This window comes from Danio rerio, chromosome 21 (genome assembly GCF_049306965.1).
Source record: "Danio rerio strain Tuebingen ecotype United States chromosome 21, GRCz12tu, whole genome shotgun sequence".
Classification (NCBI taxonomy): Eukaryota; Metazoa; Chordata; class Actinopteri; order Cypriniformes; family Danionidae; genus Danio; species Danio rerio.
The window spans coordinates 19274761-19293062 of NC_133196.1; the positions used below are offsets into that span (position 1 = coordinate 19274761).

The following is an 18302-nucleotide window of genomic DNA, read 5'->3' on the forward strand; positions in this document are numbered from 1 at the left end:
TGTTACTTCATTCCTGCTCCTGTTGAGTGTTCTTCCGCACCCTATCACTACCACTATTCACTCTGTTTACAGACTCTGTTGGACTGTTCCTGCTGAATTAGGAGAGAAGAGCCAAATGCTCTCTCTTTACTTAAGTTTCATTCACTACGATAGTGCTGATAAGTAAAACGGAGATTGTTGCCCTGGTAATGCAAGCATAATGTAAACAGGATTAATCAATACTTTTAAAGTGCTCAACTATTAAGATGTGTTGACATAATTATTATCTGCATAATTGATTGAGACTGTTGAGCCAAGGTGCAAAATAGGGGATATTTAAGCTTATTTTCTTAGGCTTATTTTTTATTTGAACATACAATTTTCAAAATGCCCTACTTTTATTTAATTAATTCAAGAACTTGCAAGTCTACAGTCATATGTGTGAAGCTGGTGCATTGTCAGCTATTTGTTACCCAATAAATATGTTTATTGTTTATTGAATTGTTCTGTAGGCATTTTTTTCTAAGCATAGCACAAACCGTACCGTACCAAAACCGTGACCCTAAAACCGTGATACATACCAAACCGTGAGTAGATTGAATTGTTGCACCGCTAGTGTACTCATATATGCTGAACACTGTATCCCTTAAAGTTGACAAAACATTCAGCCTGCCACAGACTAGTAGTTTTTTTTTTAAAAAGGACCTCTTTTCTTTTGTTAAACCCCTTCATTAGTTGATAGCCACCTGTAACGACGACTGTTCAGACCTGAAGTTTTCCCTCTCATGATCTCCGTCCTCTTCTCTGGCGTTAAAGAATGAATTATAGAGATGAACAGCTGTTGCAGGCTCTCAGCCCTCTGCAGCTCTGCTCCTGTTTTCCATTCATAATGCAAACGCTGCTGTTGCCGATGCCTGCTAGCTTTTAGCACCAACAGGACATTCCTGGACCAGTCAAATTCAGACAGTGAGGAAAGCAATAGTCTCAGCCTCAAACATCACAGCCATGGAGTGCTGGCTGAAAGTCAATGCATATAACAGCAGATTGGAAACACTTCAGGAGTTTTGAGATTGTCATCTAAGTAGACAAGTTCAGATTTTTCAGTGTGTTCTTTAACGGTCTGTCTTAAAACAAACCACCTGAAATTGAAGAATATATCTTATCATGATTCGCTAAATGTTGGGTTTTTTAAAATAATGTGTTCAACTCTTTTAAAATTTGTCTAAAAATTTGACACACCGGTCTGTTACTGTAAGCACATTGCTGATTTGTAACTGTGACTATTTTCTTCTCATGTCAGTCAGACTGCATCTGGACAGAGCAATGAAACTGCAGTCTTGAACTTCTGTTGTCAGGCTAAAGTTTGGTCTATGCAGGTCTGGAAAAGAAGATAATTCCAGGGTTGTGTACTGCCTTACTGTTCTCAAAATAGTTTACATCAAAAACACTGTTTAGAAGTACTGTAATGGATTATTTTTGGTCCTGTTCTGAACTCCCTCTTTAGAACACACTGATTCAATTGGCATCTGGCACTGAGAAGTAAACACCCACTGGTTTGATTTGCTTTTAGTTTTGAATATTTAAATTTTTATTATTGTACTTCCATTTGACTCTTTTGTTGGCAACAGTAACTCAAATAACCACTAGTTACAACTGAGGTATGCATGTCAAACACACCAAACCTTGAGGCAGATGAGGTACAGCAGCAGAAGTCTCCTGTCGGCTAAGAAAAGGAAGCTGAGGCTACAATTTGCTCAGGCTCACCAAAATTGAACAATAGAAGATTGGAAAAACGTTGCCTGGTCTGATGATTCTCGATTTATGCTGCAACATTCTAATGGTAGGGTCAGAACTTGACTACTTTTAGCAGGAGAACACACCATGTCATAAAGCGCGAATTATCTCAGACTGATTTCTTGGACATGACAATGAGTTCACTGTACTTAAACGGCCTCCACATTCACCAGATCTCAATCCGATAGAGCACATTTGGGTAGTGGTGGACTGGGAGATTCACATCATGGATGTTCAGCTGACAAATCTGCAGCAAATGCGTTATGCCATCATGTCAATATGGACCAAAATCTCTGAGGAATATGTTAATGCCTTTTTGAATTTATGCCACAAAGGTAGTTTTGAAGTTTTGAAAAGGGTCCAACCTGGTACTAGTAAGGTGTGCCTATTAAAGTGGCTATTGAGTGTATAATGTTCTTTAAAATCTGTTCATGATTTCTGTAAAGAGATCTGGTCATTTATTCACCTTTATATTGTCCAAACCTGTATAACTTTCATTGTTACGTGGAACACAACGATATTTGAAAAAAGTTTGTTCATACAGTAAACAGAAGGCATTGTTCAAAATACCCTTTTCTTCACAAACACAATTTTGCATATTTATCTGGTTCAACTCCCACCTGTAGGGTCTTTTCCCACCCGTATGTTTTCCCGACGAATTACAGCTAGCCGTGGCAGTCATTTATGGACTCTGTTTATCTTGCTACAGGAATGCATGCTCGCTTTGTTCTCCAGCAATGATGTAACCGGCCCAGAGCAATAAGTGGAATGAATATGAAACTGTGGTTAAAGCGCCTGTCACAGCAAACCTGTGAAGCGGAGATCAGAAGAATACAAGAGAGGTTCTCCCGACCAATCACACCCATTCAGCTCCTTTCAAGTGCAAACATTAGTCATGCAGTCATCGCACCAGCAGACCCAACATGATAGTGTTCAGACGTCTGTGTGTGTGTGAGAGAGAGAGGTTTGCGGGTATCATGTGACGGTGAACAGGAGATCTCTTTCTTTCCTTTCACCTTCACTGTGTCCTTTCATTCCCTACAAAGGTCATTTAGAGCACTTTTATAGAACTAAGGATGCTGATCATTTTTTTATTTACATAGACAGGAATTTACGTTACATTCACTTCATATTCATGCTAAAATTAATGATCTATGATTTTATATAGTAAAAAAAGTAATAAAAAAAAACATGAATTGGAATTTTGAAAACACACATACCATATATGTTTTCTTAACTAATTGATCTGTTCCAGAAATCTTATTAAATATTACAACAACAAAATCCAGGTCTCAAAAATTTATATTTATATATTTTTATTCTATTAAGTATATTGATAATTTGATAATAGGAAAAAAGGGAATTCCTGCACTACTTCTTCAATCATTTATTCATTTTCTTTTGGGCTTAGTCTCTTTATTAATCTGGGGTGGAAACTGTGGAATGAGTCGCCAATTTATCCAGCATTTGTTTTACACAACGGAAGCCCTTCCAGCCTCAACCCAACACTGAGAAACACCCATACACTCTTGAATTCACACACATGCACTACAGCCAATTTAGCTTATTCAATTCACCTGTACCACATGTCTTTGTACTGTAGGGAAAACCGAAACACCCAAAGGAAACCCACGCGAACACGGGGAGAGCATGCAAATTCCACACAGAAATGTCAACTGACACAACTGGGGCTTGAACCAGTGACCTTCTTGTTGTGAGGTGATCGTGCTACCCAATGCACCACCGTAACATCTAGCACTAGTAGTTCCAATGGAAAAAAAAAAAAAAAAAAAAAAATATATATATATATATATATATATATATATATATATATATATATATATATATATATATATATATATATATTAATGATTTTGTCTTTAATAAATCGTTATTTATTTTTTCTCTTTTAATAAAAGTAGTCCAAATATTCTCTTTTTTTTCCTATTTGTATTTACTTCCAAGCACCTTGTATAATAGTTGAGCAGCTCTAGAATCTCTCTGACTATATATTGAAGATATAAAATATCCAACAAATTTTTTTTTGAAATGATTGAAACTTGCATGCTCACCATCTGTTTTGAAATCAATTTTTCTAATAAATTATTTATTTGAAATTAAAAACTGTTAATAATAATAATAATAATAATAATTTTAATATTACATTTTATTTAAAGCGCCTTTGAAGAAACACTTACACTGTACAACGTATTTAATTTTTTTGCGAAAATTATATATATATATATATATATATATATATATATATATATATATATATATATATATATATATATATATATATATATACATACAAATTTTTTTTCTTAACAAAATTGTCTGCAAATTTCTGGAAACTACAATCACAAAATCAGTCATTTTTATCTCAGAAAATCACAAGAATCGTCAAAAACTAAGGGGTCTCTTTAGTTATTATTTATAATGTTAAAATATTCTAAAATATAACATGTATTAGATCATTTATTTACAATTTGAAAATAGATAACTTGTTCATTATGCAGTGCACCTTTCTGCAATACATCTTGCTGCAGACAGATTGAAATAATGATCGTGATTCGTGCTGATTTATTTGCTGGTTTGTACCTGTCAGATGCCTCGGAGGTGATCGGCAGTAGATGACAGCCGTGTTGGCACAGGGTGATGTTTGGAGGGCTGCCACTCTTATTCAGACGCTGCCAGGGCTCTGCTTTCTGTCTTACCTGCTCTTATCTAATCTTGCAAGCATATTTATCCGCTGAGCTTCAGGTAGCACGACACCCCGATGATTATACAGACACTTTCTCAGATAAAGCATGCTTCTCTTTACAACCAAACAGGTTCAGACGATGAGAGATAATGGGAAATGGGTGAAAGATTGGCAAGAGACAGGAAAGACAGAAATGGATGCAGTGTCATTAAGTTTAAATAAGGTAGATCAGTGAGGTCAGTGAGGTTGACTAGTATAGCTTTTCATTTTCCGTTTAATAGACTGATAGCTGTTTTTAAAGCAACAGATCTTGGGTAAACATAGTTTTATAGTATCATAGTTATTTTGGAGATCTGTTACAGACGAATGTTGCAAACTGATAGCCATTGAATTTTATAGTATTGTTTCCTTGTTAAGAAAACCTGTGCCTGCAAAAACAGAACTACGAATGAAAGACAAATGATCTACTCAAGATTAAGAATCATCTGAGGGTGCGTAAATATTCAGTATATTTTTAGGGTGAACTATCCCTGTTAGTTATTCGCTGTTTTAAAAAATGTTGTTCAGACCAGCAGTCTTGTTATTACATTATTATTTTATGTCTGCAGCAGCTTTCAGTATAATGTCAGTGAGGATGGAGGTCTGTTCTTTTTTTGCCTGTCCATTTTTCTTCTCTCTCTATCCTGTTTTCCACCAGCTGTGCCCCTCTCTGGGGCGGATTAAGTAAGAGCCCCTTTTATCCGTCTGTAATCCTGATCTGGCAACCCTGGCCTTCATAGAGAGGAACACACCACCAACTGGCAGCACAGTATACATAAAGTGTACACATATACATGCTTGTTTGTGTACTACAGAAATATTGGTAACAAAAATAATCATATTTAAATATAAGTTATGATTATATTTTTTACATTCATGTTTTGTTTTATGTAAACTATTTGTAGACAAAATGAACATAAATATTTTTGATATTTTGTTTCATAGAAATAGTAAATGTGCTATTTGCATTAAAAAATAAAATGCCAAAATATAAAACTATTCCTAAACTTAATATATGTGTGGTTTAAAATGCGTATAAATGTATGCATTTTATTTTATATTTTATTTATTTATATTTTTTTCATTTTCAATTTTAATGCAAATTGTACCTTTCATATATCAATTTAAAATAAACCTGATTTTTATCATTAATTTTACTATATTTTAAGGATACCATATTTAACTATATTTAAAGATATTTTCTATCATATATATATATATATATATATATATATATATATATATATATATATATATATATATACACACACACACACACACACACACGCACACACACACACACACGCACACTCACTGGCCACTTTATTAGATACGCATTAATAGTACTAGGTTGAACCCATTTTGCCTTCAGCACTGCCTTAATCCTTTGTGGCACAGATTGAATAAGGTACTGGAAATATTCCTCAGAGATTTTGGTCTCTATTGACATGATAGCATCACACAGTTGCTGCAGATTTGTTGGCTGCACAGTGCAAATACATAATTTAAATCTCCCGTTCCACCAGACCCCAAAGGTGCTCATTGGTGCTCTATTGGATCTACTGGTGACTGTAGAGGCCATTTGAGTACAGTTAACTGATTGTCATGTTTAAGAAAACAGTCTGAGGTGATTAGCACTGTATGACATGGTGGTATCATGCTGGAAGTAGCCATCAGAAGATGGTTACACTGAGGTCATAAAGAGATGGACATGGTCAGCAACATGACTCAGGTAGGCTGTGGCGTTGACATGTTGCTCAATTGGTACTAATGGACCCAAAGTGTGCCAAGAAAATATCCCCAACACCATTGCACCAACATCACAAGCCTGAACCATTCATACATGGCAGGATGGATCAATCTTTTCATGGTCTTGACGCCAAATTCTGACCCTACCATCCGAATGATGCAGCAGAAATCAAGACTCGTCAGACCGGACAATGTTTTTTTTAGTCTTCTATTGTCTAATTTTGGTGAGCCTGTGTGAGTTGTAGCCTCAGTTCTTTGTTCTTAGCTGACATTAGTGGCACCAGGTTTGGTCTTTTGCTGCTATAACCCTTCCGCCTCAAGGTTTGGTGTCTTGTGTGTTCAGAGATTCTCTTCTGCATACCTTGATTGTAACGAGTGGTTATTTGAGTTACTGTTGCCTTTCTTTCAGCTTGGCCATTCTTCTCTGGCCCCCAGGCATTAACAAGACGTTGGCTGATTAGAAATTTGCATTATTGAGCAGTTAGATGGGTGTACCTAATAAAGTGACCGGTTAGTGTCTCTCAAAAAGTACACAATTTAAAATAAAACGCTACATATATTATATAAATGATCTATAATTAAAAACAAAAACAGCTGGATGTTCAAAAGGCGACTACTTACACCTTATTAAGATATGGCATTAGTCTCTCACACTGACCCTGAATCAGCTGCGTGTCCCCAGTGCATTGCATCTGTCTGCTGACAGATCGGCATCAAAGTGTTTCTGCAGCAGAAGCAGGACCACCATCTCTGGGGGTCTTATCACCTCAACATAAAACCCTCATTAGACAGAATAATGATCGCGTTACGCTTGCATGTGCCGGGAAAGCGTGTTTTCCTGTTTATGTGACACCGTGACATTGTAGAATTAATTAATGTCTTTTTTTTTTTTTTGGCAGTCGGCGGGTGTGAACAAGTATATGAATGCAGCGACAGAAGCAGCTGATTTGGGGCTGTTTGCAGGAAGTGCTCTGGAGGAGGGCAGGATGTAGGGGAAGTGTTTTTGCGTGGCGGATCTGGCAGGCAGGCAGCCGCTAGCAAACCCCGCTGACAAGCTCACTCTTTTATATACTTCGTCCGCCCTCTCGAGTGCCTTTTGGCCTGGAATCCATCACAAGATACTGTGAAGTGACATCGGGCAAGTGGAGACACAGAGCTCCTGGAAAACACAGACTGGACATGCTGTTTTTCTCAACTGTCACCTAATTGAGTAATACATCATCCTTATTCTGTGCAGCTTCCTTATGAAGCTAGCCTGGTGTGAGTCTCAGCCGCTTGCGTATTTGTGTGAATTCAGGAAATACAAGAGATTTTTTTTCCCCCTTTCTTTCTCTTCAGTGATTATTTTGGATAAGGTTTTGTTGATAGTCAGTCTTGAACCTGTACACAGTTTTTTTTTTTTTTCAGTTTTCTGCATTTGTTAGTTATAGCTGACAAATTTGACCTTTTTTTAATTGTTTGTGTCATAAAGCGTTGAGTTTCAAATTTTACACCTTACAATTCTGACTTTTTTTTGTTCACAGGTTTATATCTCATAATACTGAGAATAAAATAAGAATTGTGAAATGTAATCGATAATATGAATTACAATTTCAAGTTACAATCTCGCATTTTTACTTACAGTTGTAAGCAAATGGTTGAGATTAAAAAAACAAACAAACTCAGAATTGTGATACTGTATATAAACACAAGAATCTCAATGAAAAAAGTCAGAATTGCTCACTTTTATCTTTCAATAGTAAGATATAAATTCTTTCATAATAATTTTTTTTTAATAATTGGGGGCTCCCCAATTGGGAATTAATTAAGACTCTTAATTTTGTCCTGAATAATAGTTTTGTGTGTGCGTACTCAGATGGTGCGGAAAAACTGACCAAGTGAAACAAAGTATAATTTTCTCCCTTTGCAATTTGGTCTCTTGTGAGTATTTGTGAGAATTTAGACAATGAGTTCTTTTGATTTAGAAACATTTGTTGTTAATCCAACATTGGAAGATTTGAGCGATGTAGGAAAGATGAATTGTTGTAGATAGTTGAACACTATCGCATTCCTGTGGTGAGGCAATTCCTGAAGTGTCTTATTAAAAACGAGATTTTAAAGCACTTGGCTGAAAACAAAACTAGAATTTTACCTTATGGGGATAGCGATGAGGATGGTGCAGTGGATGTAGAAAACAGTCCTGGTAATTTAGTGGAAATGGAGGAGAAGTCGGGTGACTATGCCGTGGTGGACACCGTGGCAAAGACAGGCTTACCGCCCCACTATTCACTTTCCCCGACTTCAGTTGAGTCTGGGGGTGATTAATATTTAAAAGGATGTAACATATCAGTAAAAAAAAGTTTAAATGCGTATCCAAAGAATTCTGAAGAACAGAATAAGTTTTTATGTAAATTTAAACAATAATACATACTGTAATGTTTACATGTGTCTCAATACAAATTGTGGTACTGCTTTAAATTTTTATTCCCATTCCAAACATCAAAGAAAAGAATTACAGTAATGAAATGCAGCAAGATTTAAGAATATAAAGCCTGCAGGTTTGGGAAGGCAAGAAGAAGAAAGGAGGAGTGTAAAGGAAGTAAGAACTAGATGAGAGTGTCAAGTACAAGGAGATCAGGACAAGGTTAGAGAGAGGGAAATCATGCAGTCATGGACAGTGGAAATACGGCCTTGTCACCCAAGCAAGACTGACAGATGTACCTCCATCGTCTCTGGATGACAGCTGACAGCATGACGGACAGGTTCAAGGAGAACCGGAGAGCGCAGAATGGGCTGAGAAGAGAGGAAGAGTACGCAAGCAGAAAATGAGATAATCAGAAGGCATCCTTAGGGGCCCTTGACCTTGTAATCTCACTCTCAGTCTCTCTCTCTGTTTTCTGGAGCGTTCACAAAGCCCGTAAACATGCACTAGATTAGAGCCATTTGGTTTAAGTTCAAGAAGTCCGTTCTCTGATTTGTCATTTTCAACAAAGATCTGAACAATCATAAATGCCAAAAAAGTGCATCATTTCAGGAGTCGTCTTCTGTTTTTCATGAAACTAGAAAGCTCTTCAAAATGTCTTGGAATTTATTTACAAATTTTTGGAGTAAATTTATATATAGGATTTACAAGCCTACAGTATAATCTTAAATCTTTGTGTAACATTTGAATACAGATTGAGTATAATTCCTGAAATACATTTCTATTCATTTTATTATGATTTTTCTTAAATAACTGTGAAAGTATTTGATAAAAATGTATGGTGGATTTAGAAACCACATGTGAGCAATTATTTTAAAAATCTACTCCACTCAGATTTGGAAAAATGCATTTAAATGTATTTTACAGTATTTGTACTGTAAAGTAAAGATGTGAATATATTTTTAATTGTGATAAATAATGATTTACAAGGAGAAAGCACATGGAAAAAACATGAAATCCTCCAGCTCAGCTTCTCCATATGGAGGATAAATGTTTGTAATTATATTCATTTATGGTAAATGATTCACTATGCTCTGAATTCTGACCTGCGGTAGATAAAGAAGTGCAGTGTGACCATCTGTCTTTTGTTTCTTTCTCAAAATAACCATGCAATGAGAGGTTGATTAAGTGGGTGAAAAGAGCCTGTGTGTATGGTCTCCTAGTTCCTGATTTTATGTCATTATACATGGAAAGAGTTTTTTTTAGGGGGCCAAGTTGCTTCAGACTTAAAGTAAATGCTTCTTTCTGCTTTCCTCCCCACAGACTGCACTGGACAGGTGACATCCTCTCCTCTCAGCTCACCCACGTCCCACCGGGGCATGCACCCGTCACTGCTGAGTCCAACTTCATTAGGCCCCTCGGGGTCCCTGCACTCCCCCATCAGCACTCTGAGCTCACCTATGAATGGCCTGGGCTCTCCCTTCTCCGTCATCAGCTCGCCTATGGGGCCTCATTCAATGGCATCTCCTGGAGTGGGTTACGGCCCCAGTATCAGCCCTCAGGTAGGCCTGCGCTCTGAGAGCCTCAATTTATAGCAGTATTTCACACTAGAACCTCCACGAGATGAATGTACCCACACCCTTTTTTTTTTTTAAACAGAATTATTTATAATATCTTTTCAAATAAGATATCTTTTAGTCATGGACTTTTACTAAAATCATGATATTTATAACTCGTTGTTGTTAACAGTTCAGATTAAAAATGACCAAAATGGCTCAATTACACCTGTCAGCAGCAGCAGTCTATACTTGCAGTATAGACTAGCAGTCTAACTTGTCTATATACAGTAGTGCCTGTCATTTTTGCGCCACTTATTTTTTAGTGTTGGTGCACATCAGATACACACTGTTTATGTTACTTGAACATTTACTCCAAACTTCTTCCAGTTAAACAGCCCCTTTCCTAAATGTATTTTAGGCAAAGTTAATGAATTAATATGTTGTAAGTCTAAAAGCTCTAATCTCTCCATATGGAGCCAGATCAGTCTCAAAAATGATACATTTACAAAATAAAATTCGTACACACACAGCACAATTCACATTTATAAAATCCAATTCATAAATTTAAAACACAATCCGTAAATACGCAAATCCAATGCGCAAATTCAAAACAAAATTTGTAAATACTTAAATACAATTTATAAATTCAAAGCACGTTTTATAAATATGCAAATCCAATTCGTAAATTCAAAACACGATTTTTAAATATGCAAATCCAATTTGTAAATTCATAAATGCGCAAGTCAATATTGTGAATTCAATGCAAATCCAATTCGTAAATTCGCAACGCAATTTGTAAATATGCAAATATAATTTATAAATTCATAAATGCACAAGTCTAATTTGTAAATGTAAAACATCATTCTTAAATACACAAATCCAATTGGTAAATTCAAAATATGATTCGTAAATGCACAAATCCAATTCGTAAATTCAATACATGATTTGTGAATTCACAAGTTAAATTCGTAACTTCAAAACCCAATTCAGAAATATGCAAATCCAGTTCATAAATCCAAAACATGATTTGTTAATATGCGAATCCAATTAGTAAATTCAAAACTTCAATAATGCACAAATTCACATTTAAAATTAAATTTATGCACAAATCCAATTTATTTGGCAAAAATATTTATCCATTCCTTTTTATTTATCCTACTTATCCTTTATTTTTCCTAGTGAATTCATGAATTGTGTGTTTACAAATTTTCAAAGCTGTGGCGACCCCGGATTAATAAAACGACTAAGCCGAAAAGAAAATGAATGAATGAAATTTACAAAGTGGATTTTGTGAATTATGCTGTGCATGTATGAATTTTATTTTGTAAATGTGTTATTTTTAAGACTGATCTAGCTCTAAACTCCACAGCAGTGCATCACCCGTCATAGATCAAATAATATGATCATTACTAAGCTGTTCAAACGATGCAGTGCATATTCTTACACATATTTGAAAGTATTATATATTATTTTACAATATAATTGGACAATTGTTTACAGAAACTGAAAAGAATACATATACTATATGCATGAAACTTTTTGTATAGTAAAGTTACGATTAAATGCCTGAAATGATGTCTTTATCAAAGGTGGTGTCATCAATAAATGGTACGTCCTAGAATTGCTCAGCATCATTGTTGAAGACATCATTTTATGACTCTTGCAAGTTTAGTTATACAATGTCTCCTGGCAATTTTAATGTTAAAGAAACGCTTATGTTCAGGAATCTTTTTGTTTCACTATTAAACATTGTAACAAATCATTCTACTATTCTCTCTCCCTCTTTCCAATACTCTAGCTCAATCTGTCTTTTGTTCCATAAATAGGCCTGCACATCTCTTTGTCATTTAAAAAAAGGCTCACAATTAAGACATCAAAGCTGGCAGTGGCCTAGTTTTCTTTGAAAGCCTTGATCCACATGAGTAAAATGCTTCTTGAATTCACACACATGTTTGAATGTGCTGGCCCCTTTTCACAGTGATAGCTGTACTGTGGTTTTACAATCAGCTTTTTTTGCTGATTTTAAATTGTAGTGCCATTACTGCTGAGGATTTTCAAAATGGGTTGTTTTATTTCAGCAGAAATGTGAATACAGAACTTGCTGGTTAATTTTGAGCTGTAAGTCAGCTCAAACAATGCTCTATCTAGTTGTGGTCCCATAAAATCAATATATTAGTTTTGTGGACTGTATTATTAATGTTAGCTTGATGTTTGGTTTGCTAACATTTCATAACACTAGTAAAATTCGCTCATTCACTTCTAAATGGTATCATTAACTATCATCAAATAACAGCTAATATGCAGAAATACAAAGATAGTCTACATATATATGTATTATTTTGTTTAAAAAATAAACAAACAGAACAAGAATAGAAAAAAATAGAACAAAAACATACAAAAATGGATCAACATAGAAAAAAAGCATACTGTTGGTTGCAACCATCACCGAAATCCTGTAATATGTTCAGCAAATATATTTAATGCATTCAATTAATACATTAGCTCACATCTTACATATTTTGCAGTGAGTCAACCATGATCAAGCACATCCAATTCTGAAGCTTCAGTTCTGTGAGGTATACACATAGATTGAGACAGATGTAGTTATTGCATTGTCTTACAGCAGTCTGAAGCGCTTAGAGAAAGTGTTTATCTTTACACAGCACTGTTCCTATGCATTTCTCTCTCTCTCTCTCTGAGTGGGAGGCAGTCATGGGGTCTGATGGAAGGTGATTTGAGTCAGACGGCATTTGTCACTTATGTTTAGCATTCGGCTGACTGGCTGTTTTCAGGCCCAGCCGGGTGGAACGGGGTTGCGACTCGCTCCCTCTGTATTTAACCTCAGTGGATCTGGAACAGGCTCCCCACTGGCTCCAACCACCCAGCAACACACAGCACAATTCCCCAGCATTCAACATACTAACCAAAGCCAGCGTCAAGATCAATCGCCATGTTTGTTCCCGAAATGTTTGTTTTGAAGGTTTAACACCCACAGGTCTACCCTCTTGAACTCTTTTATGATAGTGTAAAGGAAATATAGGAATCACTGTTGTATTGCTTAAGGCTTCCCTCTATTATGACCAAATTTACTAAATAAATAATGTTTCATTTGCTAGCTTTAGCTAATAATAATAATTTTAGCTAATGCTAATCTCAATATTAACAATTACAGATTTGATATTAGTAATAAATTCATACATATTTTGAATGGAACTGCGCTTACAGAAACTAACAATTAATCTTTACTAACTCAATTAACGTATTATTATTATGTCATTTTTCCTTTTTTTCCATTTCATTCCATGTCCATTTTTACATATTTAGGCTGGTGTTTGATATGTTTCATATCATTCGGTATTGATTTTATTGAATATTTTTAACAATTCATTTTGGAATATCAGGATTTTTTGTTTTTAGCCACCTTATTTTAATTTATTAACATTACTAAGGCAAATAGTTTTAATAAATATGTCTGATCTCTTTTTAATAATATAAACATAAGCCTTAAAGAAACTCTTAGACTTGATAAATAAAATGATAAGTCAAGTGTGTGCAATGGTAAAAGTAGATCAACACCTGTAAGGTCTCAATAATAATGATACAGTAAACCTCAAACTTTTATGATAATCAAAGTTATGATAATCAAATCTGTTATGATAATCAAATCTGAGCTTTTTGAAGTAAAAGTGAATATTCCAATACTTACTGCACCATTACAAATTGTGAAGTTGAATGACTATATTACCCCTATGCTAAAAACACTTTCAGATGTAAGTTAGTGGCTGGGATGCACAAGAAAAGAAACCAAAAAGCCACTCTGGTGACGACCTTACATCTTTTTTTATTTAAAATCTTTTCACTCATTTTTGCATGTGTTGGGATTCAGACCTGAAGTGACAAGCGCAAGCATGTGGTTTTCTTGCAACTAGGCGATCATCAATCGTTTTCTCAGAGATGATAAACAGAGAAGCATTGCTGCAACTACGATGCAAGTTTATGGAAAAAAGTAAAAAGCACTGCAGTGTTTGAGTGTGCTGTGTAATTACTCTGCCATTACTGAACTTTGTTTATTCCATACAAATTGTGAAGCAGATTAGTTAGGTTAGTTTTACTTAAATGAATCGCAGTGTGCTTGCACCATGCAGAAAAGTTTAGATTTGTATTTATTTTTTTTTAAGGTTTTCACCTTTTGATAGGATAGTAGAGAGTTTCGACATGAAAGTGTGGTGAGCAGAGAGAGGTGAAATTTCGGCAAAGGACCTCGAGGTGGGAATCAAACTCGTGTCAGCTTGAGCACCAGAGTGCCATGTGTCGATCCACTAACCACTACTCCATTGGCACTGACGTTTATATGTTTTTTAACGTATCACATGTGTGCCACTTGCACACCATGTGCATGTCATGCAAGTTGTGTGCCTCCATTGAAAATGATAAACTTACACCATAAACTTATTGGCATCCCTTCCAAGGCACGTGCTCAGCAGCCAAATTTTAATAAAACTATAGCACTTGATACCAAAACTTCATACCAAACTTTTTTTTAGCATTATTGACAGTGGTGTTTGGTCAATAAATTCTGAGACCGATTTTATTGCCCAGCCATATGGCATATACATTTTAATCATATTTTCTGCAAATTCTGAATAGCATTTTTAAAGATTTTTTTTAAGTTGCATTGGTGTATAAAGTAAGTAACATTTAATAATTTAAAATAAAATAAATCTAAAATGTTGGTAAAAAGTGTTTGTAAGCTTCATAAATATGTTGTCATTTTACTCTGAAGCAAATCCTTTAAATGTAACAGTATTTAGAACAGAAAAAAATATTTAGCAATATAAGGATCAATCAATAGAAATTCATTAAAAAAAAAACATTATTTTCAAGGTATTATAGGTCAAGTCTAAACAATGTATTAAAAACATGGTATGTGAGAAATGCATAGTTTAGATGCTGTCTTTCCTCTCTTATTTTGCACAGATTCAAATATGTTCATACTTGGCATGGTTTGCTTGTATGACTTAACATTAGGTCACTTTGGAATGCAAGTAACATGTTTCAGGTAAAAAAAAGCCACAATTTATAATATGAAAAATACAGTAGATGCTCTTTTCATTTGATCTATTTTTTGTTATTTTTATTTGTATATACTGCTGTGTGCAAGCACCTCTGGGTTTGCCTCAAATTTGAAGTGTCGTGCTGCCCATTGTTTTGCACCTACTAAGTATAAATCAATATGTTTTTGTTTTGTCTGGTTTAGTGCGTCTGGGTTTAGTCTGTGTACAGTTTCACATCAAGCATCATCCACCTTTTTAAAGCAGCATCCACCCTCACATGGAGCTGGAAAGCATTTACAATCCACGTTTGTTTGAGTTGGATTGTGGCTTTCATGGATTCCTTTCTTTTGTTCTCTTCTTTTCAAATGTTCACTCGGGGAGGTTGGTTTTGACAGAGACGACCCACAGCGATCGCTGCAGTGGCTCAGTCTCAAACAAATGCTGTCAGCTGCCTGTAGACTCAATCCCACCAGCCCCGGCACAGCACGGACTCTGTCGTCTCCCAGCAGCTGAGACACATTAGGCACATCACGGTTCAGTTTACAGCTCTGTCTGCTTTGAAGAATCCCTCAGCAATTGCTAGCTCTCCATCCAGCCTAAATGGCTTACATTGGTCCACCGTGTACTGTACTGGAAGACTTGGAAATGGTTACTTGAAGGTTGTTGTAATAGTTGAGGAAACTATGTAGTTGAGTACACTTATTGGACACTTTATTAGATACACTTTGCTAGTGTCAGCCTTTTGCCTTCAGAATGGTTTAATTCTCCTTGACATTAATTTAACAAGTGTGCTGGAAACATTCATTTTGGTTCATACTGACAGGTTAGCATTATGGAGGTGATGCAGATTTGTTGGCTACACATTCATTATTAAAATCTCCTATTTCCTAATGGTACTCTATTGAGTTGAGATCTGGTGACTGTGGATGCCATTTAAGCTTAGTGAAATCATATTTATGTTCAAGAAACCAGTTTTGGATTAATTTTTTGACAAAGTATGTTATCCTGCTGGAAGTATATATCATTAGATTACACTGTGGTCATAATTAGATGGATATGGTCTACAACAATACTTAGTAACACTGCCCGAAGTATGACAAAAATAATAAAGGTGTGTATTTGTGTGTACATTCAAAGTTAAAAATAATTCAATATTCTGCTCTGTGGATATTCCGCTAATGCTGATTTCAGACTGTATGATTTTCAAAATTGTGGTGTCATAGATGTTTTCACGCTGCATGACTATCTGAGGTAGTGTTTAGTTGGTGCTGTGTTTACACTGCAAGATGGTTCAGGGACAGGGGCTTTCACACTGCATGACTATAGAATAGGAAGAATCGCCCACAACTTTGTCAAAATGCTACAACAGTGCAAAATACAACAACAACCAAACAAAAAAACTAAACAATTTACAATTAGCAATGTTGACAGTAACACGTAGAAGACAGTAAATAGATGTACACATAGTCTGACTGTTGGTGGAATTAATGTAGGCAATATTGTTGTAGGCAACGTGATTTGCATCGTCGACAGCTCCAGATATTTAGCATGTCAAAAATCTCATGGGTGTTGGCGACTCATCTGTAATTCTCTCAGATCACGTCCTTGATAGTTCACAGTGTGTGATTGTTACTCGCATGAACAAGCGCTGATTTAACTGTGATTTCAGGCATTATGAATTATGTGCACGTATGCTTGGACTGTCCACTCAAATAATGCACCCATAAAATGACACCTCTCAGCAGGTTTAAATTGTGGTCTTCATAGGCCATTTTCATTAACCAATAGTGTGTAAATACCTAATAGTATGTACCCAACATAGGCTCATTCTGAAATTTTGCTCTAATAACATTTTTGTAGATTGCAAATTATGTAGCCAGAGCTATGTAGCGGCTGCATTTCATTTTTAAAATGAACGCCATAGGGCAGTATGACGCCATTCCTTTTTGCACTTACCATTATATGGATATCTTTCCTGCTGTTACCAGTTTGTCTGGTAGCTCGCCATGTACGTCAGCGAACTTGAGAGGCAGAAAGAAGTTGACCACGACAACGAGGTTCAAGTGAATGCTTCCAGAAAGCGGGTCAGAAAAAAATTGAATCTAAAAAATAAGATATACAAGTAAATAACAGGGTGAGAATGTGGAAAAATCTGTAACCGTGTGAAAATCAGACGAGGGCTTTTTTTCTGTATTGCTTTAGAAAATTGTTGGTTGGGTTTAGGAAAGCGGGTGGCTAGGGTCAATCAATACAATTGGTTGGGTTTAGGGAAGGAGGAGGGTCAGTCGATTAGTCAGTCAGTCATTCAGTCAGTCAAACAATCAGTTGACAGCAGCCTCTGGTGGATTTCCGCAAGAACAGTAGGCGCAAATAGCACTCGCAAGAGAAATTTGTGATCTCAAAAAGTTTACACAGGAGGCTGTGACAAAAATTGCGATGTATTTGGTGGTCTCCAGAAATGTATTTAAAGGTATGTTTTCAGAATGAGCCTGGATTGTGTGTACCTCATAGTAGCTGGTAATTGTGTCTTTGCCTTTTTCTTAAACCATGAATAGAATGCCCAAAATCCAGGCTTTAAATCAAATAATTTAGCTGCAAAATAGTTTTTAAATATTTGTTGGCTTAATATTTGCATTAGTTCACATACTTTCAGTTTCAAAAAGGGCAGCTGTGGCCCTCGATGCAGGTTTACTTGTTGTCCAGTGCTGAGGAGCTGTCATCTCTCCTTCACTGTTGTCCTGTGATTCATTAAATAGCAGCAAGTACTTGATCTTGTGACCCCAGTGGTGCCGACCCATCAGTCTGTGCTGGAGGCCGTGACCCTGCTCTCAGGCTCTCCAATCAGCTGGATAGACATCTACTCGATTATTGAACAACTTGGGCTACAATAAGTGAAAAATACATGCTGTGAAAACGTATTAATATTTATACTTTTCTATTGAAAGTACATTTCTTTAGGTGCATTCTTGTCTATTTAGTTTGTTGTTTATTTGCTAAACACTTTCTCAGAATTATTTATCTGA

General features: G+C 35.8%; 1 protein-coding gene across 6 annotated transcripts in view; it reads left to right on the forward strand.

The window, feature by feature from the left end:
- rxraa (retinoid X receptor, alpha a) overlaps nucleotides 1-18302 on the forward strand; it is a 346365-nt gene that overhangs the window by 267526 nt on the left and 60537 nt on the right. For 5 of the 6 annotated variants that reach the window (XR_012396562.1, XM_073934683.1, XM_005161183.6 and 2 more), the window contains one exon: nucleotides 9990-10228. Coding sequence is in view for 5 of the 6 variants with exons in the window: in XM_073934683.1 (XP_073790784.1) it covers nucleotides 9990-10228 (239 nt within the window). In the remaining variant the exon portion in view is untranslated. 6 annotated transcript variants of the gene reach the window in all.